We start from the raw sequence: 26,282 nt of genomic DNA, 5'->3' as shown, positions 1-26,282 counted from the left end.
GGAAATTCCTGCACCCACAGTCTAACTCTCTCTTGAACTCACAATATCTCTGAGCAACAAACTCGAACTCTTTAATACCCGCTGAAATACATCACGAAAAGAAATGGCATTAGAAATCAGAACACTACATTTAAACTCTGGTTTCGCTGTACTCGTTTAAGTAATTTATACAACATTTTTCATTGACATAGTTTCATTCGCTAGGAAATAAAAATCATTATCATAATTACAACATGAACAGCAAATACACTCTAGTACAATAGTGAAGTGTCTGACAGCTGCATTTCAACAAGCCCTCCGCAGGTCACACGCAGCCACCAGCAAACTTGGAAGAAAGTCCTTGAGAGGTGGTCTCACTGTGAAACGCGGGCACGTTCCTAACACCAGTTCACTCAGAAGTTTCATGGCGCTCTGGTCTAGGCCATCCTTTACCTGAGCGAATAGACAGTGAGGCCTTGCTCAGAAGTCTTGAGGGTTCTAGGGGAAAGTCAGAACCCAGTTCTAATGTCATCATTTACTTTTATAGATGGAGACACTAACCTCTGAGGGAATAAATCATTTGTTTATCATCACATAACTATGTAAGGGTATGGCCAGGGTTCTCATAGTGGTTCTCTGACTAGTGCCTTAGGAAATCAGCTTGCAACAGAAGATATGGGGACAGGACACAATATGAACAGGGGAGGTATCAGAAAAGTTGGGAGAGCGCTAGCTGGTTTGGCTCAGTAGATAGAGTGTGGGCCTGTGGACTGAAGGGTTCCAGGTTCGAGTCAAGGGCATATGCCTGGGTTGCGGGCTCGATCCCCAGTAGGGAGCATGCAGGAAGCAGCTGATGAATGATTCCCTCTCATCACCGATGTTTCTCTCTCTCTCTCCCTCTCCCTTCCTCTCTGAAATCAGTAAAAATATATTAAAAAAAAAAAAAAGTTGGGAGGGAAAACAAGGGATGAGAAAACCCATGCAGATCCAATGAATAAATCTATAAAATACCAGATACAACCAAGAGTCATTTTAATATTGATACAGCAGTATGTTAGGGAACAACACATCCAATAGGGTCCCTTCATTAAGGATAGTGTGGGACTGCAAGGTCAGACATGTTCACGGGGAGCTCCTTTCTCTTGGGATGAATGGCCCAGGTTTCTGGTCTCAGGCAAAGCTGCCTTTAGCACTGCTTTTTATAAACGTATACTAGATCAGAGCCCGATTCAGAGGCCGCGAGGGTTCAGGCCAGGACCAAGGATCCCATCATGGCCCTCTTACTAAGATGCATCCTGATTAAGAAGAAACATCTGTCTCCCACAGCTACCACTCAACCCTTGGGCAGTATGAGGGGGGGCGGGCAGTATAGGCTAACAAGACCCAGGCAGAATCGACCACGAAGGTCCCCAACAGTGCCAACCCTCACAGTGGACCCTTGAACCTCATGTGGAGGTTATGTGGATCCCAATGTTGGCTGTCAACTGCCCCTCCATCTCTTTATTCTACCCAAGAATAGAAAACTGGATAGCTCACCAGTCTTGTCCTCCTAAGTCCCCAAAAGCAATAGTGAATAGACAAAAAATAATGCAGAGAACTTTCCAATCCAGGCAATCCCTAACATCAACCCAGCAACCTGTAGCCTAGAGTCCATGCCCCTCATTTCTCATGTCGTCACTCTGAAAATCCCGGGAGGGACCTCACTGCCTCTGAACTCCTTCCAGAAAGAGAACATGTCTGGGGCCCTGATGCCTGGCTGAGAGCACATGCTGGGGAAAGGATGTCATATCCAGAGGGAACCTGGAACCTGGAGGAAAGGTGAGACAGACATTGTTGACTTTTATTACAGGAAGCCGACAGGAGAGGTATACTGTCAGGGCCAGCGTGACAGTTTGAGCCGGGCTGAGGTAGGGAGGTGGAAATTGATAAAAGAGAGAAAGACAGGAGAGCGGGATCGGGAGGACTGCAGGTCAATCGAGGAGCTGCAGTAAGTTTATTAACCACGCAATGACTTTTATACACAATACACTGAATAGGAGGTCTGTCAAGAGAAATGTATTCTTTGTTCCTCTTAATCTGTAAGGGAGGGACAGAGCAGAAGGACAAATTCTCGGTACAGCAAATCTCAGTAAATAGTTACAGACTTCTTGGTAAGCCATGAAAGGCTGTTCCCATTCTACAAAGGTTGCTCTCATTCTACTGATAACCGCCATCCAAACAAGTCTGGGAAAACTGTGTGGGTAAGGGTCCCAGCCTTGCTAGCCCCTTCAGGTGCAAGGACCATGTCAGCTTACACCCGGTCTCCAACAGTATACAAGACAAGATCACATTCTGGGAGAAGGGGGTACAGGAAGGTACAGGAAGGGACAGGAGCATGAAGGAGGCACGTGTGTTTCTGGTCAGGATCCTCAGGGGGCAAAGACGGCAGGATCCACCGATGACTTCAGAAAGCCCACAGCAGCTTTCACCAGCCCATCCGTGGTGGAGCCTGAGAGGAGAAAACAAAAATGAGGGCTGAGGGACAACAGTGAGAGGAAGTGCCTTTCTCCCAGTCTCCCCTCAACCTCTTCGGTCATCTCCCCGGAGTCCTGCTTGTATCTTTGCTTAGCACCCCCCACTTTCTCCTCACATCCCCCAGATTCCCTTTCCTCCCCTCTGGCCCCAGAAATATCCAGCAGCAATGAGATAATAAACACCCAAAAAAGAAATGCCCCAAGTTCAGTCTCACTCTCAGAATAGTACTGACAGAGTGAGAAGAATAAATGCCACTTCATGTCCCTGTTCCAACTCACACTCCCCATCGATGCCCCTTTCCCTCTTCACACACCTCCCACTGCCCCCTCATCCTGCCCAGGAGAGAACTAGCTGGGAGACCCAAAAGGTCTGGACCAGGACGGCCCGGGGGCTCAATGTCCGGGAAGATGGGGAGCTTCCTAAGGAGGGAAGGAGCTGAGGGCTCGGGCTGGTGCTCCTACCTGCATGGCTGTGAATCCAGGCCACAGCTTTCCGCTCCAGAAGCTCCCACTCGCACTTCATGTCCTTATACTTGTCATGCAGCCAGATCACCGCCAGGACGGTGGCCCAGCCTGAGGAATCCACACTCTACAACAGAGAGACGCCCCTGAAGCCTGCACTCCCTCCTCACCTACCAGGTCCCCCGCCACATTGCTACTAAATGTTGGTGAACCCTCACCAACACAAAAACATATTGAGGAATTACCAATAGCCACATATTTTAAGAGAGAAAACTGATTCATATAAAAATGAAATGATATGCCCAAAGTGAGTCTTCTAGCACATGATGGAGCTGGGACTGGAGACCAAACGTTCTGATTCAAGGTCACAGTGCTCATCCAACTCAACAAAAAGTCGTCCATAGACCAGAAGATGGTGAGTTTTCACCCACGGCTCCCGATTCCAGTTTTTGGAGACAATAGATTAAAATAAATTCTTTTATATCGTGAGTCTTAAAATTTGGAAACAGCTATTATGGCCTGTGAGTAGACTTGTTTCAGATCACAATTCCCGGTTCCTTCCATTCTCCCTTAAGAGGACTTCTGTCAAAGCAGGAAGAACCCCGTGTGTGTTCTCCTGGTCTAGACACAAGCACAGCGATTTCTAACATACATCTCTTTAGATGGTCACATCTGGAGGTAAACGTACTCTTGAAATTCCATCACTCCAGCCCCAGATTATATAATAATAAAGGTTTCCTGACAATCCTTTTGCCCTCAACTAATCATGTTTCAAATATGCTGATTGATAATAAGTTGATGGTCCTCTAAAATCTCTAATTTTCATGTGCAACCGCTATCATTTGGCCTCTATTCTCTACCTGTACAGCTGAGAATTTAGAATGAAAAAGAGTGTTTATGCCAGCTTTTTTTTTTTTTTTTTTTTTTTTTAAATTCAAGTCATTGTTCAGGTCTTTTGGGATCCTGATTTTCTTGTCCATTACGCCATCTCCCAGTTTGGTCACATACAAATAGGATCGTATTGGTCTATATCTTCACCTAAATACTCATTGAAAATATGGACCCCCAGAGAATCAGAGACTGGCGGATCTGCATATCTGTTTCATTTGAATAAATTCATTATTCAGTACCATGGGTTTCCAAGTAGTTTGTAATCAGTCCATATACTAATCATTAAGAAAAGTTCAAATTCCTTAATGAAATTCAGATACACCAGGGCTCTTCATTCCGTTGATTTATTGGCTAAGTTACCATGTCCAAGAAGAAAGTGTTAATCTAACATGTCTTGTTCTCAGTGAAACCGAGTTAGATCTTCATGATCCTTAATATCCCCTTTGAATTGTCTATAAATTCATTATATTGATTAATCAAATGAATAAATTATTTACAAATTAATTTTGTAATTGTCTGTTTTAGGAAAGTCTTTTCAATAGAAATACAGTTTTAAGTATCCTAGCAGCCACATGTAAAAATGTAAAAATAAAAAGTACAATTATGTTATCAATAATATATTTTATTTAACCTGGTATATTTTAAAGTTTTTAAAAATATAGTTTTATTAAATATATATATATATATATATATATATATATATATATATATATATGTATTTGGTGATTTCAGAGAGGAAGGGAGAGGGAGAAAGAGACAGAAACATCAATGATGAGAGAGAATCATTGATTGGCTGGCTTCTGCACGCCCCCTACTGGGGATCTAGCCTGCAAGCAGTGCATGTGACCTAACTGGGAATCAAACCATGACCTCCTGGTGCATAGGTATACAGTCAACCACTGAGCAACATCAGCCGGGCTAATCTAATATATTTAAAATATCATGTTAACATGTAATCCATATAAAAATAATGTTTTACATTCCTTTGTATATGAAGTTTATAAAATCAGAATGCATTTCACAATTATAGCACATCTCAAGGCAATTAAAAATGTAGTTCCTCATTTGCATTGGCCATATTTGAAGAGCTTGACAGTTACATCTAACTAGTAGATACTGTACTGCTGTTGTAATTATAGGATATCTGAGGTTTATTGAATCATCTTCCAGATTATGTAAATCCAAAACGACATTGCCTTTTAGGCATCTGTCTTATATTTCACAATATTCAGTTAGTAAGCTTTCTTGAAATTCTATGAAGTAATTTGTCCTCATCAGCAGACTTGAACGCATTTGCAATAATTACACCATCCCTGTTTATACTTCACATTCCTAACTTTGATTTTGCTAATTTCTGGACAGTTTCCTCATTAAGAAGAGGAGCAATAATGTGGGTTCGAAAGATAGTGAGTCCTAGAATTGAACCCCATTCTGCCACTAACTATTTAGGTAAACTTAGACTCATTATTCTACTTCTCTGGGTTTCAGCTTCTTCATCTATAAACAGCAACATAAATAGGACTTACCTTTTCTCATTGTTGTGATGAAAAAATAAGATCATGAAAGTTAAGTGTTTAGCGCACTGTGTAATTGCTCAATGAACAGCTGCTATTATCATTAAGGTGGATGGCAGGGAATCAGTCAAAGTAAAAGAGAATTTTTGCATTCCCTTTGTCATTCATCATCTCCTACTGGCTGGACCATGAGTTCCTTGTTCCTTCTGTTCTAACCTACCCAAGAAATACCTTCAACCTCTATTTATTAGAGATTTATTTAGTGTATGATCTCCTATATTCCGCTTCCTCAGGTGAGTCATGATTCACCCAAGTCTCTTTACTGACCCCAACTTCTCAAAAAGAGACAAACTCCTTTTTTCTTCCCCGAGTCTCACCTTGACAGGGAGTGCAGCCTGCATATCTCCCAAGCTCATACCCAGGATCACGGCCAGACCTTCATTCAGATCCCAGGAACCATCTGCCTTTTGGAGGGAAATCAGCTGTACAAGAGGATCATCTTCAAAGATTTTGGGAGAGAAAAAAAAAGAAAGGAGATGAGAAACTAGGAAGTTTAATTTGGCCCCTTGGCATATGTCAGGGAGGGAGTCTGAATTCAGAGAAAGGCGATAGCAAGAGTGCAGATCCTACCAAGTTCCCCATCTCAGTCCTCACCCAGGAGACATGTGTTTTCTCTGTGACAGTGTAGGCCACCCCAGTGTTGTGCTGCCACTAGGAGAGATGCACTTAAAAATTCAGAAAGGAGAGGAAGATATAAGGCACTAAAGAACTCACATGATAGTGCTATTTAAAGTCTTATCCTGTCCTGTGGCAATGACCCTTAAAACGTAGGGTATATTAAGAAATTATAGATAGCCCTAGCCAGTTTGGCTCAGTGGATAGAGCGTCATCCTACAGACCAAAAGGTCCCAGGTTCGTTCCTGATCAAGGGCATGTACTTCGGTTACAGGCTCCTCCCTGGACTGGGCCCTGGTCAGGGCATGTGCAGGAGGCATCCAATCGATGTGTTTCTCTCATGCCAATATTTCTCTCTGTCTTTCCCTTTCTCTTCCACTGTCTCTAAAATTCAATGGGAAAATATCCTTGGGTGAGGATTAAAAAACAAACATCTAGATAAACATAGCTTGAATTTTAATGATCAAAAATGTCAAAAGAGAGCAGACATAAATAAAGGAAGCAGTTAGCAGTCTACCTCAAAGAATAGTTTAGCCCTGGCTGGTGTGTCTCAATTGGATGAGCATCGTCCCATGCACTGGGAGATCGTGGGTTCGATTCCCAGTCAGGGCACATGATCAATGTTTCTCTCTCTCCCTCTTCCTTCCTCTCTAAGATTCTGTAAAAACGTGTTTAAAATGTAGTGCAGTGTCCAATCCTGATGGTGTAAAAGCTGCTTGAAGATCACAGAATTTTCATAGAAGCATCTCACATCTGGATAACTATCCTATGGGATGATATACTCCGTACAACTTAGAAATTAGTAGGCAAGAAAAACAGTTCTACTCTAATGGGAAAAACAACAACAACGAAGGTTCTGAATATCAAAAGCCTACATTTGAATCTCAGGTCTGCCTGCACTCAAAATCTAATACAGTGGGGCCCTGACTTACGAGTGTCCCAACTAACGAGTATTTTTGAGATACGAGCCATCTCTCTTTGAGTTGCAAGCTCAAAAAAATTCGGGTTACGAGCCAGCTTCAGATACCCCACCGCTAGTTGGCGCAGCGAATGTCACAGTGATTTGACATACGAGTAATTTGAGTTATGAGCTCCGTCACGGAACGAATTCAACTCCTAAGTCAAGGCCCCACTGTAGTTACTTAAACCACAGAAATCGCAGCCTTCTCTAAATGGGAGACAGTAATGCCTGATGCATGAGAAAAAACATCCAGGACCCAGAAAGGCGCTTAAATGGCTCCCAGCAAATAGTAGTTGCTGGGAACTTCTCTCTACATTAGTAAGAGGCTCCATGAGAGAGGAAGCTCATTATAGTGGCGATATTGCTAGTCACTAGGTTTTAGGACAGCGCAGGAAACCAACACTACGGGACACTGAGAACCTACTCCGTGGATAACATGAAGGAAGTTCTCATGAAGAGGTGCATGATACAGCAGCTGAGGAAGCTAAGGCTCTAAAAAGTTACCTTGCCCGGCTGGTGTGGCTCAGTGGTCGAGCATCGACCTATGAACCATGAGGTCACAGTTCAATTTCCTGTCAGGGCACAGGCCTGGGGTTGCGAGCTCAATCCCCAATAGGGGGTGTGCAGGAGGCAGCCGATCCATGATCCTCTCTCATTATGGGTGTTTCGATCTCTCCCTTTCCCTTCCTCTCTGAAATCAATAAAAATAGTTCTAAAAACTGAAACAAAAAGTTAACGAAATTTCTTAAAACCCCACAGTAACTGGTAGTCAACAAGAGATCTGAATCTACCTTAGACCTCGAAGCCCTTTCTGTATTAGCAGCCTAAGAAGAATGCATAAAGAGAGAGTAAGTGGCAAAGATGTTGGAACGATGAAAGGATTGTACACCATAAACCCCTGCTGCAAAACGGGAAGAGACTAGACAGAAGTTGCCTTTAAGCCTATTTTAGGAACATGTATTTTGACTACCCAGCTGTTTGGGACACAAAGCAATGAAATGACCAAGGAACAGCCTGTAGTGACAGAAAGTCATGAGAATGCATTAAAAAGGTTGGTCTTCGCCGAAACCGGTTTGGCTCAGTGGATAGAGCGTCAGCCTGCGGACCGAAAGGTCCTGGGTTCGATTCCGGTCAAGGGCATGTACCTGGGTTGCGGGCACATCCCCAGTGGGGGATGTGCAGGAGGCAGCTGATCGATGTTTCTCTCTCATCGATGTTTCTAACTATCTATCTCTCTCCCTTCCTCTCTGTAAAAAAATCAATAAAATATATTTAAAAAAAAAAAAAAAAAAAAGGTTGGTCTTCGCCCTAAACGGTTTGGCTCAGTGGATGGAGCCTGAGCCTGTGGACTGAAGGGTCCCAGGTTCGATTCCGGTCAAGGGCATGTACCTTGGTTGTGGGCATATCCCCACTAGGGGGTATGCAGGAGGCAGCTGATCGATGTTTCTGACTCTCTATCCCTCTCAGCTTCCTCTCTGTAAAAAATCAATAAAAAAAATATATAAAAAAAGGTCAGTTTTCAAACCCAACCTGTAAGAGAATGATTCATGCAGCTGGGGCCCAAACAGGCTGGCAGGTGGGTTCTGCAAGAGGAGGGCCCCCGTCGGTAGGCGGAGTGTGAGAGCTGATGAGATGGCAGAGGGGCTCATCCTGAACTCCACTGGGGGAGGCTTCATGTCCTGTGTTGTAGACTATGGAAGCGGGGCTGGCCCTGACAAAAAGACTGGGAAATTTTTACCCTCTGCCCCGACGCTTCTCCAACCGATCACCTCCTGGGTAGAGAAAGCCACAAGACAGCAGAACACGGAGGTTGAGTTCTTCAGTTCCCATAAATTAGGAGAGAGAACTCACCTGTATGGTTAGTTTCCAAGTCGGACATGTTGTTGGAAGAACATCCCTGTGACATTTCATCGAGAGCACAAAAATCAGCATACTGCTCCACGTCAGGCTGGTGTTTCACTGACATAGGATTACCACCCTTTAGAAGACGTCTCTTCATTTCTATATGTGTGACAGACAAGCCGTAGTGAGAAAATATCCCTGGGAAGATGCTCACCTAGAGAATGCAGGCTCTTGTTAATTATGGACCTATGGGGATAGTAACCATTCTTCGGGTAGGACACGCTCTGGTATGAGTTGGGCAGAGATGCGGGAGGATGGTAGGAGAATGGGGCTTTGTATGAGCTGAAAAACAATATAGCCGTTGACACTGAGGCACCCTATGCCCTCTGCTGTAGGCAATGGGCCTGATAATTTGAGACATATATATGCTCCTATCCGTGTCAGCCTCAGTCATCTTTACTGTGCATTTTTTTCTTCTCCCAGGAGCACAAATTCTGCAGCCTCCATGCCCTTCCAATGGTGTCCTGCTGACACATGACAATGGTCTTTTCTGCATCTTTAGTGTCATTATCAGAGGCTTCCTTCAACTAGTCATCTCAACTCAAAACTAATTTTCCCTCCTAGAAATCTTTTCTCCCTCTATCCTTCTCAAATGGTGGTTGCTCCAGGTACCAGAACCCAAGCATCCATGTTTGAGAGGTGAGGTAGGTGGGGTTGGCAACCTCTTCAGTCCCAATGGCCACATCCATAGCATGACTCCTCAGCTTCACCTGGATTACCTTCCAGGTGCTGTCAACCTCCAAATTCTTTGTCCATTTTCAACACCCACTGAAGTATCTGAAAACTAGATCGAAGACTTTCACTTCCTTGCAAAGCCTGCCATCATCTTTAGAGATTAAGCACCCATGTACATAACCTATCCAACCCCCTAATTCAAAGCTTCTTGTCTTCCTGAAATCAAATAAATGGCTTCAAGCTCCACTCTACTCCGGCCACTCCCTCCTAAGCCAAGATATGTGATTATCAAGCAGAATTGTTCCACCTGTAAAGAACTAATTGAAAAAAAAAAAACTTTAAAAATAGAATATCCAGAAATTCCAAACAAGATGGCAGTATAAATAAATGCAGTATCCTTGCCTCCTCCCACAACCACATCAAAATTACAACTAAACTACAGAACAACCATCATTCAGACCTGCATGAAATAAAGCTCAGTGGGAGTCCTAGAACTATGGAATTAAAGAAGAAGCCACATCCAGACTGGTAGGAGGGATTGGTGCCACACCCATGTGGGGCAGATAAAAACTAGAGGGGATGTCTCAGCTATAGAGGTACCCCCTGAGGAGCCAGGGGTCCGAGCAGCACACCAAGTCCCCAGCCCAGGGTTCCAGTGCTGGGAAGAAAAGTCCCCATAACTTCTGGTTATAAAAAACAGCGAGGGACAAGGCTGAGGGAGACAGAGGCTGCAGGAGTCCCAAGCAATTCCTCCTGACGAGTCCACATATGGACTAACTTGGACTCACTCCTCAGAGCTCCAGCATGCTACAGCTACCTGAAAGGCACCTGAGGCATACAGGGAGGAACTGAATGGTCTGGCATCATAGCAAGAGCTGGATGGGAAGCTTTCTTCCAGACAGAAGTACTGGTAGAAGCCATTGTTCCTTTGCTGAACCCTCCCCCAAAGAGCCAGCAGGTGGCCACCATATCTGAGTCTCCATCAACCTGGATTAACACTGTTAGTCCCACCCTGGTGATTCCCGGAGGCCCACTCCACACCAGCTGTTTCTAGTGGCTTTACCATCAGAATGGCCTGTCTTGGCTCATGCTTCTTATTTTCCTAAAATTGCTCAAATAAGCAGCATCTGGCCTAGTACCTGTTGCTAAGTGACCCTGGGCCTGGCACTAGCCACAGCCAGCCTTGGTTTGTAGCTTGGCTTCTCCTAGGCACCTCCAAGCTCAACACAAGTAGCAGCCATCTGCAGATCATTTTGTAGCTCATGCTGGGTGGCCCTGGGGCAGAACAAAGCCAGTGGCTGACCTTGGCCTGAATCTCCCAGGAGTCCCCAGAGCCAGTGCACCCAGTGGACAGCTTCAGACCATGTCAAAGCATCACCACCCCACCACCTTCACAAGCGACGTATACTCATGGGGTGGACTCAGCAGGTATCAGAGCCCTGTTAAAGCAAATCCTGTTCTGTGAGGTGGGTCGCTGCATAGCTGATTTTCCATGGTGATCTCAGTCAGACCTTGCAGCTGATTGGCCCTTCAACATTCCTTGACAAAAGCTCTATGTCTTCCTGAGCATTTCCCTCTCCAGTTTTGGTTTATGTCTGAGACAGCCCTGCAATCAGCACCCATTTCCTAACACTATCAGGTTGTTTGCCCACCATCTGTGTAGTCATTAACCAGTATCAATAGGATACACAAGCTTCAGGTTTAGGCAGTGTAACTACTCAATGCTTATATGCACTTTCAGCTTCATTTCCCTCATTTCCCCCCCCTTGGAGTACTTTACACTTTCTTGCTAATGGTGTACTTTCTGTTTTCTTGGACAGAAATGTTTTACAGCAGTCAGAGATCCTAGATGTGGAGAGACAAGGCAGGAGGGGAGGGAAGGACTTTTCATAAACATTTGCTTTAAATGATGTATCTAGGTATACAGGGCCCCTTATTTTATGTGAGTTTGATTAGAATAAAACTCACTTTTAAGGCTGATCCCTGATTTTGGAGCAGGAGCACCAAACATCGGAGCAGGAGCACCACCCATCCGAGGAGAACTACAATACATCCGAACAGGAGCACCACTCGGCATACCAGGAGAACACATCATCATAGGCTGAGAAAATAGCATTGGACTTGGAACGTCACTGCGAGTCAGGGGTCCCTGAACAGGCTTGTTGAGATCCTTGTTGATGGCAATGAAAGCCGTGTGGGAGCTTATGACGCCGCACTCCATGCTTACTTTCAGCACCTCTTTTTTATCATTGGCTGGAGTCTCCTCGAAGCCCATGTCCTTGGTCTGGATGAAGGACTTGGCAGCCAGGCGATGAATGGTGAGGCTAACAGAAAAAAGATTCCCTGTGACTCAGGCAGAAGCACACCTGTGCTGCCACTCAGAGCCCTGACAGGCTGGGGATAGCGCAGGGAGGAACATAAGATCGGGGGGAGATGAAGTCTGAGTGGCCAGAAAAGGAAAAGTGATTTTAGGGAAATCATTGAGCCCAAAATGAAGAGCAGGAAACTGACCCCCTATGGATGGCAGAGACAAGAAGAAAGGGAAGGGGAGGGAAGGGGAAGGAAGGGAAGGAGAGGAAAGAAAGGAGAGGGGAGGGGAGAGGAGGGAGGAAAAGGAGAAGGAAAAGGAAGGAACTAGGAAAGAAACAGGGAAATCTTACTTGGCATCCGACTTGGGCTGTAGAGAAAATGCCACTTGATTCTCAAACTGCGTGCCCTGGAGGGTGTACTTGAGGCAAACTTTCCCTGTTGCCTCTGCTGGCTAAAAAGTAGAGAAGAGGAGACAGGATGAGAGGGAGAGATCACCCAGGGAGAGATGGCAGAATTGGGGCAGCTCCCCAACCCCACACATTTAAAGTTTCTGGCTAGAAACCAGGTAGTTCAGAAAACCAGAGGCTTGACATGATGGCGAGGGGAGGGAGGCTGACCCTGTCGGGCAAGCGTCCGGTGCAGAACTCGGGGCAGCGGCGACTCTGGCTAGAGGAACAAGCAAGAACGGAATCTCACCGGCATCGTCCCAGTCAACTGGGCATAGACGATCAACCTCTGACCCCGGAAGATGACAGTTGGTTCTGGGGAAAGCATTTTAGCAGACAGACCTGCAGGCAAATCCCAGCTCAGAGAAACATCCTCTACCACAGGCTGCAGAGAGCGCTTCAGGGCCCTGAGAGCCTGGCGGAGGGAAGAGAACAGAATAAACACCAAAAATACATAATGGCAACCATACCTACTGCTACCTGAGTGTTCATCATGCCCCAGGAGCTATGCAGCCCAACCCATGGTTGACCTACTCCCTCGTCCTCCACTAGAAGATGGGTGTTCTTCCTTTTGCTTTACACAGGAGGAAGCTAAGGCAGAGACACGTAATGAATGTGTATAAAGTAACAGAGAAGTAGGCATTCGATAAGAAATGGCACCAACTGGGGAAGAGGAAGGCAGCACTATAACCAGAGGTGGAGGATGCCTCCTTGTGCGAACTCATCAAACGGAGTAGCAGTTTACCGCCTCTCCCACCTACAGACATATTACAGCTGTCCATCTTGTTTTTGTGTGGGGTTTTTTTCCCTTTGTTTTTTGTTGCTGTTAATCCTCACCTGAGGATATTTTCCCATCGATCTTCCGAGAGAGTGGGAGGGAGGGAAAGACAGAGAGAAACATGGAGGTAAGAGAAACACATTGGTGGGTTGCCTCCTGTATGAGCCCTGACCAGGGCCCAGGCCGGGGAGGAGCCTGCAACCAAGGTACGTGTCCTTGATTGGAATGGAACCTGGGACTCTTTGGTCTGCAGGCCAATGCTCTATCCACTCAGCCAAACTGGCCAGGGCCATCCTGCTTGTGTTCTTTGTGTCATTGGCATGGAGGAGCGACTAAGCACACACCTGGAATGCCAAGCTCTCTGTTTCTTGTTTTCTTAAGTTTCTCTGCTTCTTGTTTTGAACACAAAGCCCTGACCTCTTCCACATTTTGTTGCTGGGCTTCCAACTGCTGGGACTAGATGCCATTTCCCCAGAAACTACAGGGGCCCCGTTCGCATAAAGACAAAAGTAGTCCCATTGAGTCTGTAGCCCAAAGCCCCGGGAATATAAAGAAATGAATCCTACAGGCAATAGGTTGCCTCAGCTCTTGCAGCAGGGTGCCCCCTGCCCCCACTCCCTCTGGACCGCCCCCTGGACACAGGCCTGCCCCTCACCTTCAACTGCATCCTCTCATTGCCTGTGATAAATTCTGCCGCGCCCCCTGATGCCCGGGCAATGCCTTTTATGAGGCTGGTGGAGGCTCCTTCGCCAATACCAAATGAGAAACACCTGCGATTGGAAAACAGCCTGACCTTAGAGACAGGGATGAAAGGGTGACATGATAACATCATGGTAAAAAAAAACACATAAAAATACATGAAGAGATAGTGTACTAGTTAGCATACTTCTGAATAACATACGTTTTATAAAGAAATCATAATGATAATTAGAAAGTAGAGAACACCAATGGAAAATGACATATCCAAATTTAGGATTCAGTTACAGATGTGTTTATAATTCTAGTTCTAAATACACATGTCAGAAAAAGAAGTCTAAAAGTCAACTACCTGAACACGCATCTCCAGATCTTGGGAAAAAAGCAGCCAAAAAACCCACAAATTTTAAAGAAAAGAAAGATAAGGGCAAATGTTATTGATACAGAAGACAATCATACAAAAGAGATGATACACAAAAAGTGCTGTTTTTTGGGAAAGATGATTAAAATTGACAAACATGCCCGGCTTGTGTGGCTCACTGGTTGAGCATCGACCATAAACCAAGAGGTCACTGGTTCAATTCCCAGCCAGGGATTCGGACTTGATCCCCAGGAGGGGGCATGCAGGGGGGCAGCCGACAAATGATGTTTTTCTCTCTATATATCTCTATCCTTCTCCCTTCCTCTCTCTCTAAAAATCAATAAAAACATATTTTAAAACTGACAAACATTTAGGGCAAGAATAAAAGAGAAAGCACAAATAATCAGTGTCAGGAATAAAAAGGGAATACTACCACCGATTCTACAAAACTTAATAACATCATCTGGTGACAATGTTGACATTTCATGCAGAGAAATTTGAAAACTTAGATAAAATATACAAACTCCCATAAGAATCAAGAACATATAAAAATATGAACAGTTCTATTTCAATAAGGAGATTTAAAAATCTTCCCACAGAAAAAATCTCCTTGTACCATCTAGTAAACACGTAAGAAAATATTTCCCATAATAGAAAAACAGGCAATTCTTCTCAGCTCATTATATGATACCACTGTAACATAGGTATTAAAACCCAACAAGAATATTATTTAAAAAGTACATGCCAATATTTTTCATGAAAAAATATTTTCCAATCCTAAACAATTATTACTCAACGGAATAAGAAATATATGAAAATTGCTAATAGATCACAACTAACTTGGGTTTATTTCAGAAATGCAAGGCTGGTCTAATATTTAACAACAGTCATTACAATGAACACATTGAAAGAATAAAAGATAAAACCATACTCTCATCTCACCAGATACATAAAATGCATGTGATGAAGTTCAACCATTCATTATTATTTATTTTATTTTTTATTTTTTTAATATATTTTATTGAGTTTTTACAGAGAGGAAGGGAGAGAGATAGAGAGTTAGAAACATCGATGAGAGAGGAACATCGATCAGCTGCCTCCTGCACATCTCCCACCGGGGATGTGCCCACAACCCAGGCACATGCCCCCGACCGGAATTGAACCCGGGACCCCCCAGTCCGCAAGCCGACGCTCTATCCACTGAGCCAAACCGGTTTCGGCGATCATTATTATTTTTTTAAATGTAAACAAAAAGAAAATAACTCTTAAAACAGAAAAATCCTTAATCAGATGTAGGATATCTACAAAAAGACCTAGAGCAAACAACCACACTATTAATGCTATACGAACCATGTTCCTTCTGAAAACGGGCATTCCCAATAAATCCACTACCATGTCAATTCAAAGAAATAGGTGTGTGTACACATGTGAAAATGAACATGTATATATGCATATATAGGTGCACACACAAGTGTGTATAGGCAAAAATATACATGTATAAGAATACAAGGATATTCATAAAAGCATTATTTTAAACAGCTAAATGGAAGTCCATCAGCAGTAGAATCAATCAATAAATTATGGTTTAGCCATCCTGTGGAGTACTATACCCCAGTGAAAATTAACTATGGTTCCATGCAAAATATGGGTGACTATATACTCTTGAGGGAAAGAAGCAAAATACTTAGAATAAAAACTGTGTAACATTAATTTTTATTCAAAAAGAAGCTGAAATAACCCCATAGTATAGTATTTCTGTCCATCCTTACTTGTCAGCACTGGAACCACAAGACCCTAGATTACATGTGGCACTACCAGGGTCAGTCACCCAGAAACACACACACTGTCTGCATACCTGTGCCTCTGCCCATTGATTTTCACTTCTCTAATGACACTGAATGTGTCGGTCACTTCTCCATCTGTGAAGACAAAAAGCTGAGCACAGAAGACATTGGTCAAATCTCTATGAAGATCACTTTTTTTTTAAAGTTCATTTTTAAAATACTGCAATTTGCCCTTGAAAAACTCGACTATTTCATGCCGGAGACACCGATGCCTCTTCGGACACGTGTGAAATCCCTAGTGGGCCACTGTCACTTGCATCAGGTTTTTACATGGTTTGGGGCAATTTCCTCACCCTACCAGTTTCACCTCAGGCCCCCGTGGCATTCCACAAGAGAGCTTCCACCTCCATAGTTCAGAGCGTGGAGCTAAGGAAGAGGGATTCTATGAAATGCCTCTTGTCTTTTCCCCTTTACTACATAACAGACAACTCTGAAATGCACACCCTAATGGGACAATCCTACAATGAAACTCAGGGCTATACATTCTGGAACCGAAGTTGAGTTCTCTCTCCCCCCTTTCTGTGAGCTCTGTTCCAGTTCTTACCTGGAGAGGGTGGCCTGGGATGGAAGCTCTACTGTAAATGGCCTTGAGTGGTTCCAAGATTTCTGTGCCCCCGAGGTCAGCGTCCATACTCTTAACTCTCTTCAGCGCCTGCTCCATGGTATCCTGAGTGTACTTCACGCTCTCCCTGAGAAAAGCACCAACACTCAGGGACACAGCGAGCTGACACACCCCAGGATCGCATCTCCGCACTGAGATTCACCCCACTGTAAACCTCCTCACCTGAACTCCCTAATGCCAAGGTCAACTCTATTGTAACCCCTTTAACAATATAGTCCTTTCTTTAGAGCAGCAGTTCTCAACCTGTGGGTCGCGACCTCTTTGGCGGTCGAAAGACCCTTTCACAGGGGTCGCCTAAGACCATCCTGCAGATCAGATATTTACATGACGATTCATAACAGTAGCAACATTACAGTTATGAAGTAGAAACGAAAATAATTTTATGGTTGGGAGTAAAATCATGAGGAACTGTTTTAAAGGGACAGAAGGTTGAGAACCGCTGCTTTAGAGGGTCTTTTTTTGGAACTCTCTGTAGCCTTTCTAGAAACTTACGGAAAGAAGGACTCAAAGGACGATCCAAATCCATAGATGTTGAAATAACAGCCTATAGGCAAACTCTTCAGCAGCCAAATCAGTGTTTCCTGAAGGAAGAGAGTATGGGGAGCGAGTGAGAGAGGATCCTTGAAGACACACAGACCCTCCCCATCTAACTCCTGAGGGTGTGGGCCTTCACCCAGAGCGCGCCTTCCAGTCTTGTAGTCCTCGGAGTGGTCACATGAGCTGCAGTGCAGCTGGAAGCACTGATCCAGATGACCCAGATGGACTCTAATTTAACCCCCGAGACTCATCCTTATTTGAGCACATGAGCAGAAAAAGAACTAGTCTTACCTTGGCCGCCTCTATGCGCAGCTGAGATGGATTCTGATTATTCATGGGACAATGCATACTTCCCGAGCGGTCCATGAGGAAGACGAATTCTCCACATGCCGTTGGTGACTGAGCCTCTGGGATATTTGGGTAGAAACTCACCATCGCAGATGGATCTCCCATCAAAGAATCTACTCAGAAAGAAGAAGGACACCATGAGATGAAAAGGAACGAAAACAATACATACTGTTGTGGGAGTACTTCTTGGGCACACAAGGGGGAGCTCGCCCAAAGGGAAGGACAAAACCAGGCAACTAATGCACAAAGACAGAGCCCGGAGCTTCATGGGAACAGGAGCTGGAGCAAACCTGGCTGACGCTGGGACCCCCTCTAACAGGTTTAGCGTGGACGGCTTGCCCTGAGCGGGGGAGGAAATGGTTAAACGAGTGAAGGCAAATTTAGGAGTTCCAATTTGTGAGCTGGAGTGTGAAGTTACCTTGGCCAAACGTCAACAATATAATAAGAAAAATGGCCGATTGAAGATCAACTATAGCTACTTATCTCTAAAGCAGTGGTAGCTATGGAAGTAAGAGCCTAACCCAAGACATTGTGTTTTGACTATGATTGTCCCCAAGGATGTGTCGTTCCACCAAAGTGAGAAATGCTTCAGAAGTGTCAATATCTTTCCATTGATGCTTCATGGTCTCTGAAGTCCAGGGCCATGGAAGCTCAGGGAGGCCCCAAGACAGCGGTCCCTGACATGTATTACACCAGTACAGTTAAAAGAAGAAGTACACAGCCCGGCCGGTGTGGCCTGGTGTTTGAGCAGCGACCCAGGAACCAGGAGGTCATGGTTCGCTTCCTAGTCAGGGCACATGCCCGTGTTGTAGACTCCATCTCCAGTAGGTGTGAGGAGGCAGCAGATCGATGATTATTCTCATCATTGATGTTTCTCTCTCTGTCTCTCCCTTCCTCTCTCTGAAATCAATAAAAACAAATAAACAAACAAAAAAAATAAGAGGAAAAGTAGATATATACCAAGGAAAATTTGGAAAATAAGATAAATTAAAGAAATTTAAAAACTAAACCTAGTAAGAAACTAAACTTAGGCATAGAAATTAAGAAACTAGGTTAAGATAAAAAAAAACAAAAAACAAACAAACCCTGAAGATGGATAAGGGTGATATTTACAACATGGTGAATGTACTGAAGGTAACAGAGCTATATTGTTAAAAATAATTATAATGGTAAAATTTCCATTATGTAAATTTTATACCAAAGTATTAGTTTTCTTTTTACTTAAAATTTAAGTCAGATAAATTTTACCACAATTAAAAAAAGAACAAAGAACTCTAGGTGAGATTACATGTTGGAATGGTAAATCAATAAAAGTTATTTATTAGATAAAACAAAAAATGTAGAATGTAAAGTTAGTCTTAATCTAATCATAATTACTATGTGCATATTTCCTGTGGTTTTAAATGTTTTTCCTAATTGACAAGTTATTTTTTTTATAGCAATTTGTTTGTATAACTTACTTTTCTTTAACTTAATCCTCGTTGGAAGGCTTTTTTTCTATATTATTTAAATCTGTCAACATATATGATTTTGGTAGCTGCATAATAACTCATCAAGCAATCCCAGCATAGTGAATTTAGCTATTGTGAGACATTTTGATTATTTACTAATCTTTGATATTATGAAAATGGCCACTTTAGTGTATATTTTTACTTACATTTAAATTTATTTCCTTAGGTAAGATTCCTAAAATTGGAATCACTAAAATGAACATTTCTTTTGACACATATCGCCAAATCTCTTCTCCAAAGTTTGATTCCAAATTATTTTTGCTTAAAGCAATCTGCGAGAGTGCCAAACTCACCTCACCTTTTAAAGCACGAGGTGTTCCCAGATTTGGAAATCCTTGATCATTTTAAAAGTGAAAAAGTCACATCATTTATTTTACTTTTATTTATACTTGTAGAGGCTGATCATTGTCCCATATTTTTAAACTAGCTGCATTTCCCTTGTAAATTTTTTTTCATGTCCTTTGTCTAAGTACCTACTAATTCACCAAAATTTACATATAAGACATAGTCACAAGATATTCAATATGGAATCATTTTTGCATGCCATAGTGTAAACTAGTCCCCCTCTTTTTTTTTTTTTTTTTTTACCCATTACTGAATAGAAAAAAGAAAGTGAGGGTAATTTGAGGGTAATTCAACGACCTTAGGTGGTAACTACAAAGGAAGAAGCAACATACCGGGCTTTGTTGCAGGCGCCCCCATCTCCACAGCCACGCTGGGAGTATGCACCTCACTGTAGTAAACCAGGAACTCCACATCTCGATCAAATTTGTGTCCGTCAGCCAAGGAGATCTGAGTTGGGAGCAAGCAAAGAAGCCATGTTAGAACCATCATGCCTCTGCCTGGGGCTGAGGTCAGAGCTGAGGGCTACCGGCTCCTTCCACGTGTAAACAGAGCCAGGAGCAAGGGTGAGAACAGGCAGGAGGCTCTGGAGATGAAATAAGGATAAAGAAGGGGCCCAGCCCTACCCAGTTTGGTTCAGTGGATAGAGCATTGGCCTGGGGACTGAAAGGTCCTGGGTTCGATTCCCAGTCAGGCCACATGCCTGGGTTGTGGACTTGATCCCCAGTAGGGGGCGTGGAGGAGGCAGCCAATCAATGATTCTCTCTCATCATTGATGCTCCTATCTCTCTGTCCCTCTCCTCTCTGAAATCAATAAAAATGTATTAAAAAAAAGAAGGGGCCCAGTGCGATTCCCCCAGGTTTAACAGGAAAAAGTTAGCAATATTTAGGAGTGGAGTGCGGAGGAAGATCAGGACCCCAAAACAGGGGTGCTGGCAACCACAGCGCGTGCTCACTAATTACCTGAGCAGAAGTCTTATCTTCAAGGTACTCAATAGGATTCACGGGGGAGCTGCATTGGACACTCTTGATGCCATGCTGGGAGCTGACGGTGGCAGCCAGGCTGAGTGTGTAGGGCACGTCCTTCGAAGGGACTGCAGGATTCTTCATTTGAAGGCTACCGCCCTCAGACCCTCCTATGGAAAGTGAGCTCAGTGGTGTGTCCCCTCCCCACAATGTTTAGCACCCCGACAACCCTGAGGGGGGTTGTCCCCGCGAGTATTGGAAGAAAAAGCCTACTCACTGGAGAGTTGGTAGCGAGGGTTCAGGATAGCGGGGAGCACATAGCGCAGGGCCCCGTCGGCCTCCAGAGGCAGCTCCTGCACGTACTTCAGGGTGAGAGCCGCCTTCGACCCGGGGGGCAGGTTCCCCACGTTACAAGAGAAGGTGTCGCCAGCCTGATCGTCCTCCTCCAACAAGAAGGCTTGGTGGCCCTGGCTGATGGCATTCTCGTAATTGGTGCGGGCCTAAGGAGGACAAGGGAAGACGGGTGACATGACAGGAAAGGTTACATGACATGAGAGGTGACATGCTTGAGGAGGAGACGAGTGACACAGGAAACAAAGACTGGTGGGGTGAGCCTGTGATCGGTCTTGCCAAGCTCACAGCCAAACCCTGAGTGCCTCCGATGGGTGTTTCCCTCCAATGGTTTTAGGAAAGTTATTGGTTAGAGGGGAGTAGAGGACAAAGCATTGGACATCAACATTTCTGGGCAGTTGCATTTGATAGAGACCCTGAAGAGCGTGCATTATGGACATAAAAAGGGAGGAAGGAATGTACTCATCCCCAGTACCTCCGACTTCTCCTGCAATTCTGCCACGATTTTCTTCCCATCCACCACGGCCTCGAAGCTGTGGACAGCTGAGTCTTCGTCCATGGGGAACACAAAGAAGGCCTCCAACGGATTTTTCCCCTCATTCTCATAGTTCAAGGTAGCAGACACACCCGCCACGAACTCACGAATGGACAAGGTCACCGAGATGCTCTTCAGTGGCACTAGAGATAGACCAGAGTTCAGGAGGTCACCAACCTTCATAGAATGCCTCCCGCTGACCAGGCATCGTGCGAGGTGTCAAAGGTCCAATGGCAAGTCAGAGTCAGGAGTCAGGCTTACCTGGCTCCTTTTGGCGGGTTAGCAGGCCGTAGCAGGGAGGGGACACCATGGTGACACAGGGTTACTGTGGAAAAGACACATCATCAATGGAGCGCCATGGTGGGGGTTACCTATCCAAACACCAATACCGATGGGCTTCTCTCTGGCATCAACATCTATTCAGAGGGTTAATCGGGGACCCAGGAAGGAGGAAATAGTGGAACAGAAGGGGATCAAGGTGTCAATAGCAAGGTTCCTTCTAAATGCCAGACCCTGGTGGAAAGCTAGACAGGAATCCTCACCGAAGGCTGGTTCAAACGCCAGGTCCACTTTTTTCGGAAGTGTTCTTATTATAGCACTTTTTAGGAATATTCAGTGAATGTAATGAACCCCTCTGAACCTCAGTATTTCTAAAATGAAAATCATATGTCTGTGCACAGATGAATGAAGACAGATGAAGTCCTAGGAATGGGGCCTGGCCCATGGGAGGCGTTGAATCAATGATGACAGACATGAGTGTTGTTCTTGTCGCTGTTGTTAAATAGACCGTATTGTTAGTCTTGTAGGTGGCCGTTAGACATGAGCAGAGCAAGGACGATGGGCCAGGTGCAGAAGGTCACCAGGGCGGAAAGGCCCAGTCCTAGCCATGGACATGTGTAGGGTAGGACCTCGTCCTCGGAATGACCTTTCCTCCCCCCGCATACCCTGGTCATTCTCGTTTAGAGCCCCTGACCTTTCCTCCCTGGAGAGAACATCTATTTCATTCAGCTCCAGGCCCAGAAAAGCAGCAAAACCCGGCAAGCAGCACCATGGCTGACCTCGGGACCAGCTGCACTGAATAATAACCCCCCTTCCCTGACCCTGATCAATCAATCAGTGGAGACCACAACCCTGAAAGGACACACCTGGAAAGCTGCGGAATATTCTATTGAGATCTGCCCCTGGGATCACCCCTAAAAACTCCACCCCTAAAACCCTTATGACTGAGGACCCAGCAGACGCTCTCTCCAGGGAGCAAGCCTGTGCCTTTCCCTTCCTCTTCCGTTCCCAATCCCTCCAGACGCATCACCTTGACCTTTCTCCCTTCAAAGCTCCAAGGGCCTTTCCTCTGCCTCCATCCACTGTTTCCTAAGCCCGTTTCTCCTAGAAACTAATTACTTCTACCTCTGTGCTTTCGTAAATAAATGTTATCTTACAGGTTGAGTCTCGGCCCTGCACATAAGACGTTGCCTGATCCAAAATGGACTTCTGCAACTTAGATCACGTACCTTGTGGCTTTTCTTTTGGGGCTCGTTATTGAAACCTGTTTGTTCTCTCTGTCCAGGCGATTACTATATCATATATCCAACATGCCCTCTATTTTACATCAAAACATGTCTTCCAAATTTCATTATATTCTCAGACAACCATTTCATGTGATACGGTAAAAAACTATTATGTCCATGGGTTATCATTTATGTTATACTTTTCTTTAAAGTATGTTTTTGTTTATTTCAGAGAAGGAGATAGAAACATCAATGATGAGAGAGAATCACTGATCGGCTGCCTCCTGCACGCCCCCTACTAGGGATCAAGCCTGCAACCTGGGCCTGTGCCCTGACCAGGAATTGAACTGGTGACCGCTTGGTTTCCGGGGTCGATGCTCAACCGCTGAGCCACACCTGGCCGGGTGTGGCTTTTATTAAATCCAGAGAATCAACAGGTGGGTCTGCTCCTAGTCCTTGGCCCTAGTCTCACTATGAGCTGCCCTCCAAACATTCGAACGGAGTTTTCTGTGAGCTGGCCTCCCCCTGCTCAGTCAGAGGGTGGTGACCACCTACAAAAGTAATACCCACTGTTTATTTTCAGTAAAAATCCCCTACTTGGTTCTGCAATCTCCAGAACCAAGTAGGGGGTTTTTACTGAAAATAAACAGTAAGGTAACATGTAATTGCCTGGTACACAGAGACTGCGGAAGAGAAATGAAACTACTGTGCATATTCCGAGCAGGGGCAGAGGAGTCACTGGGAATCTGAAACTTCATCCAGGAACCTACAGGCCAGAGGAGCAGGCAGGTTCTTGAGAAAGATAATTTTCCTTCCTGGAACCACACCCACCTCTTCAAGGATTCTGTAGCTTTTGGCAGGACTATTTCTAGGCCTTTCTGTGCTCATCACAATCACCATTTAAACATCACACCTGGCCCTAGCCAGTTTGGCTCAATGGATAGAGCGTCGGTCTTGTGGGCTGAAGGGTCCCGGGTTCGATTCCGGTCAAGGGCACATGCCTGGGTTGCGGGCTCGATCCCCAGTAGGGGGCGTGCAGATGGCAACGGATCGATGATTCTCCCTCATCACTGATATTTCTTATCTCTCTCCCCCGTCCCTTCCTCTCTGAGATCAATAAAAGTGTATTAAAACAAACCAACACCACACCCTACTCCAAGCCAGAGCAATGGCCATTGCTCACCCAGCTGACTGCAATGGTTTCTGATACACCATGCCCCCACACCTACAAATCAGCGCCAATACGGCAGGCTTGTTGTTTTGCCTCTGTTTTTGTTTTGAGGGATTGGGTAAAAACAGATGGTGGCAAAAAGTCTCACACTGGCTAAACCACAGAGGTGGTTGTGGCGATGGGGAGAGGCACGCAGGCTCAGCGAGAGGGTTTCCAGGCACACATCTGATGGGGCCCTTTCTCGGGTACCACAGGCTGGGGCTGGGCTAGGAAAGAGTTTCTAGTAACCTCAGCAGGGAGTTTACCGCCGGAGAAGGACAAGGATACAGGGGTATAACAGCTGGAGAAAGCAGAGGGCCACCCAATCTGTAAGGGTGGGCGGTACTCACCCAGGGAGCCTTTCTGGTGAAGAGAGAGGGAGCAGTGGCTGAGTGTCTCCTGCAAAGACACAGGCTTGTCCCCAGACTCTGTCTAACCCCAGAACAAATCCCTCCCAGGGGAGGTTTGCTCTTCTGCAGCCTCGCCCCACCCTTCCCAGGACAACCCTATGCTGAGTCAGAACTCCTTCCCCCTCCCTCCCCAGGGCACTTGAGAAATGCACCCAGCAACAGGGAGCAGGCTGGCCACAGCAGCTGATGGGGCTTAAAGTTTAATCCGAGGCTGGGAGAAGGGAGGGAAGGGTCAGTGAGTCAGGTGCCGGGAATCTAGGCGCTGCCCTGGGCGAGGGGGGCGCTGGTGGGGCAGGGGCCACAAAAGGGCCAGTGGAGAACCTGGAGTGGGCCTCCCCCCCCCCCCCCCGGGCCATCTGGCCATAGGGGTGCAGAGCGAGGCTGGGATAGAGACTGGGAATGGCCCTGCCAGGTTTGGCTTAGTGGATACAGCATCAGCCTGTCAGGTTACCTGTCCTGGCTGCAGGCTGGAGCCCCAGTAGGGGGCGTGCAGGAGGCAGCTGATCAATGATTCTCATCATTGATGTTTCTTTCTCTCTCTCTCTCTCCCTTTCCCTTCCTCTCTGAATTCGGGAGTGATTTAAACTTTAAATTTTCAGTCCAGGGAGTCACAGAAGGTATCTGAGCTGGCCCCTTGAATTTCAACAGTGTGTCCCAAAATTCACGCAAGATTTGCAATTGAATTGAATTGCAAATCTTGCGTGAATTTTGGTACTATATATATATAGAGAGAGAAGGGTGCAGCGGTTCTCAACCTGTGGGTCGCGACCCCTTTGGCGGTGGTCGAAGGACCCTTTCACAGGGGTCGCCTAAGACCATCCTGCATATCAGATATTTACATGACGATTCATCACAGTAGCAACATTACAGTTATGAAGCAGCCACGGAAATAATTTCATGGTCGCGTCACAACCTGAGGAACTGTATTTAAAGGGCCGGAAGGTTGAGAACCGCTGGTAGGGGCTGCAGTTCGATTTGGATGGGGCGGCAGGGGGGAGGTTTGAAGCTCCATTTCCACACATAAATTTACATCAAATGGAGGAGCTATGACTTGTCCGCACGAAGGGGAGGGAGAGACGGAGAGGGAGGTAAAGTGAAAGAGAAAGTGGAGAACGGGGCCTTGAGATGATTAGGAGATGACAATTCCCACTTCCAGCCCCACAAGATGCCCCCACCCTGCCACCTGCCCCCGCTTCCCCCCCTAGTCCCGTGGTGTCCCCCACCCCACCCCATCGCACAGCAGGACTAACTCCGGTACCCCTCGGGCTTGCAGCTAAAACGGACCCGAGCAGAGCTGGAGGCGGGAGAGGCAGGCGGCGGGCGCGGGTCTCAGCCCGGGTGAGCGGGGACCCCTCCCGGGCCGGGCCGGCGCGGGCCCCCTACCTGCTGGGCGCCGGGAACATGAGTCACTCGAGAGGGAAACACCCTCAGCCAGAAGTTCCGGGAAGACCCGCCCTCGCCTAGGGACCGGCGGGAAAGTGGCCACTGGGTCAGTGAGGGACCGAGGGCAAATTCCTGCACCCACAGCCTAACCTTCGCTGGTCCCCGGCTCCCGGGGAGGGTCTGCAGCCCTGGGTCGTGCGCTCTTGTTCCTTTGCCTGATTCTCCAGGTGAAGGGACCATCAGGGGACAGGCGAAGGGAAGGGCTGTTATGTTTTCCAATAACTGTATGTAACTGTATGAGCTTTATGTCATTGATTTATCTCTAATCTGAGTCATTTGTCCCAAGATTGTAGATTGTAACCTCCCTAGGGCGTGGTGTTCTGTGTGTGTGTGTGTGTGTGTGTGTGTGTGTGTGTGTGTGTGTTGGGAGAAGGGGGAGAAACCAGGGCAATGCCGAGGGGGATCAAGTCTTCCAGTTCTAAATCACTTATGGGTTTTTCATCAGGATCTTAAACCTAGGTTGTTTTTTTTTTTGTGGGGTTGTTTTTTTGAGGG

At 45.7% G+C, this 26,282-nt stretch overlaps 1 protein-coding gene across 3 annotated transcripts; it reads right to left on the bottom strand.

Moving 5' to 3' along the window:
* Positions 1 to 51: 51 nt before the first annotated feature.
* LOC308534939 (von Willebrand factor A domain-containing protein 5A-like) lies at positions 52 to 25,806 on the bottom strand. 3 transcript variants are annotated; one of them, XM_081113625.1, is made up of 19 exons: positions 25,728 to 25,777; positions 24,285 to 24,333; positions 21,481 to 21,544; positions 21,160 to 21,362; positions 20,611 to 20,833; positions 20,331 to 20,503; positions 19,703 to 19,817; positions 17,458 to 17,627; positions 17,122 to 17,210; positions 16,552 to 16,696; positions 16,019 to 16,098; positions 13,762 to 13,876; positions 12,579 to 12,743; positions 12,233 to 12,333; positions 11,541 to 11,896; positions 8,847 to 8,996; positions 5,737 to 5,858; positions 2,955 to 3,081; positions 52 to 2,467 (listed from the first exon to the last, which is right to left on the bottom strand). In XM_081113625.1, the coding sequence occupies exons 3-19, from the start codon at positions 21,527 to 21,529 to the stop codon at positions 2,388 to 2,390; spliced, it is 2,463 nt and encodes an 820-aa protein (XP_080969751.1). In that variant the 5' UTR covers positions 21,530 to 21,544; positions 24,285 to 24,333; positions 25,728 to 25,777; the 3' UTR covers positions 52 to 2,387. The 3 variants fall into 3 exon arrangements, with proteins under 3 accessions (XP_080969751.1, XP_080969752.1, XP_080969750.1); XM_081113626.1 differs by having other exon boundaries at positions 25,629 to 25,739; XM_081113624.1 differs by lacking the exon at positions 24,285 to 24,333 and having other exon boundaries at positions 25,728 to 25,806.
* Positions 25,807 to 26,282: the final 476 nt, after the last annotated feature.

Source organism: Myotis nattereri (genome assembly GCF_964212035.1).
Source record: "Myotis nattereri genome assembly, chromosome: 19".
Taxonomy (NCBI): Eukaryota; Metazoa; Chordata; class Mammalia; order Chiroptera; family Vespertilionidae; genus Myotis; species Myotis nattereri.
The sequence above is the reverse complement of the archived record's forward strand: the minus strand, read 5'-3'. Positions and strand labels throughout refer to the sequence as shown.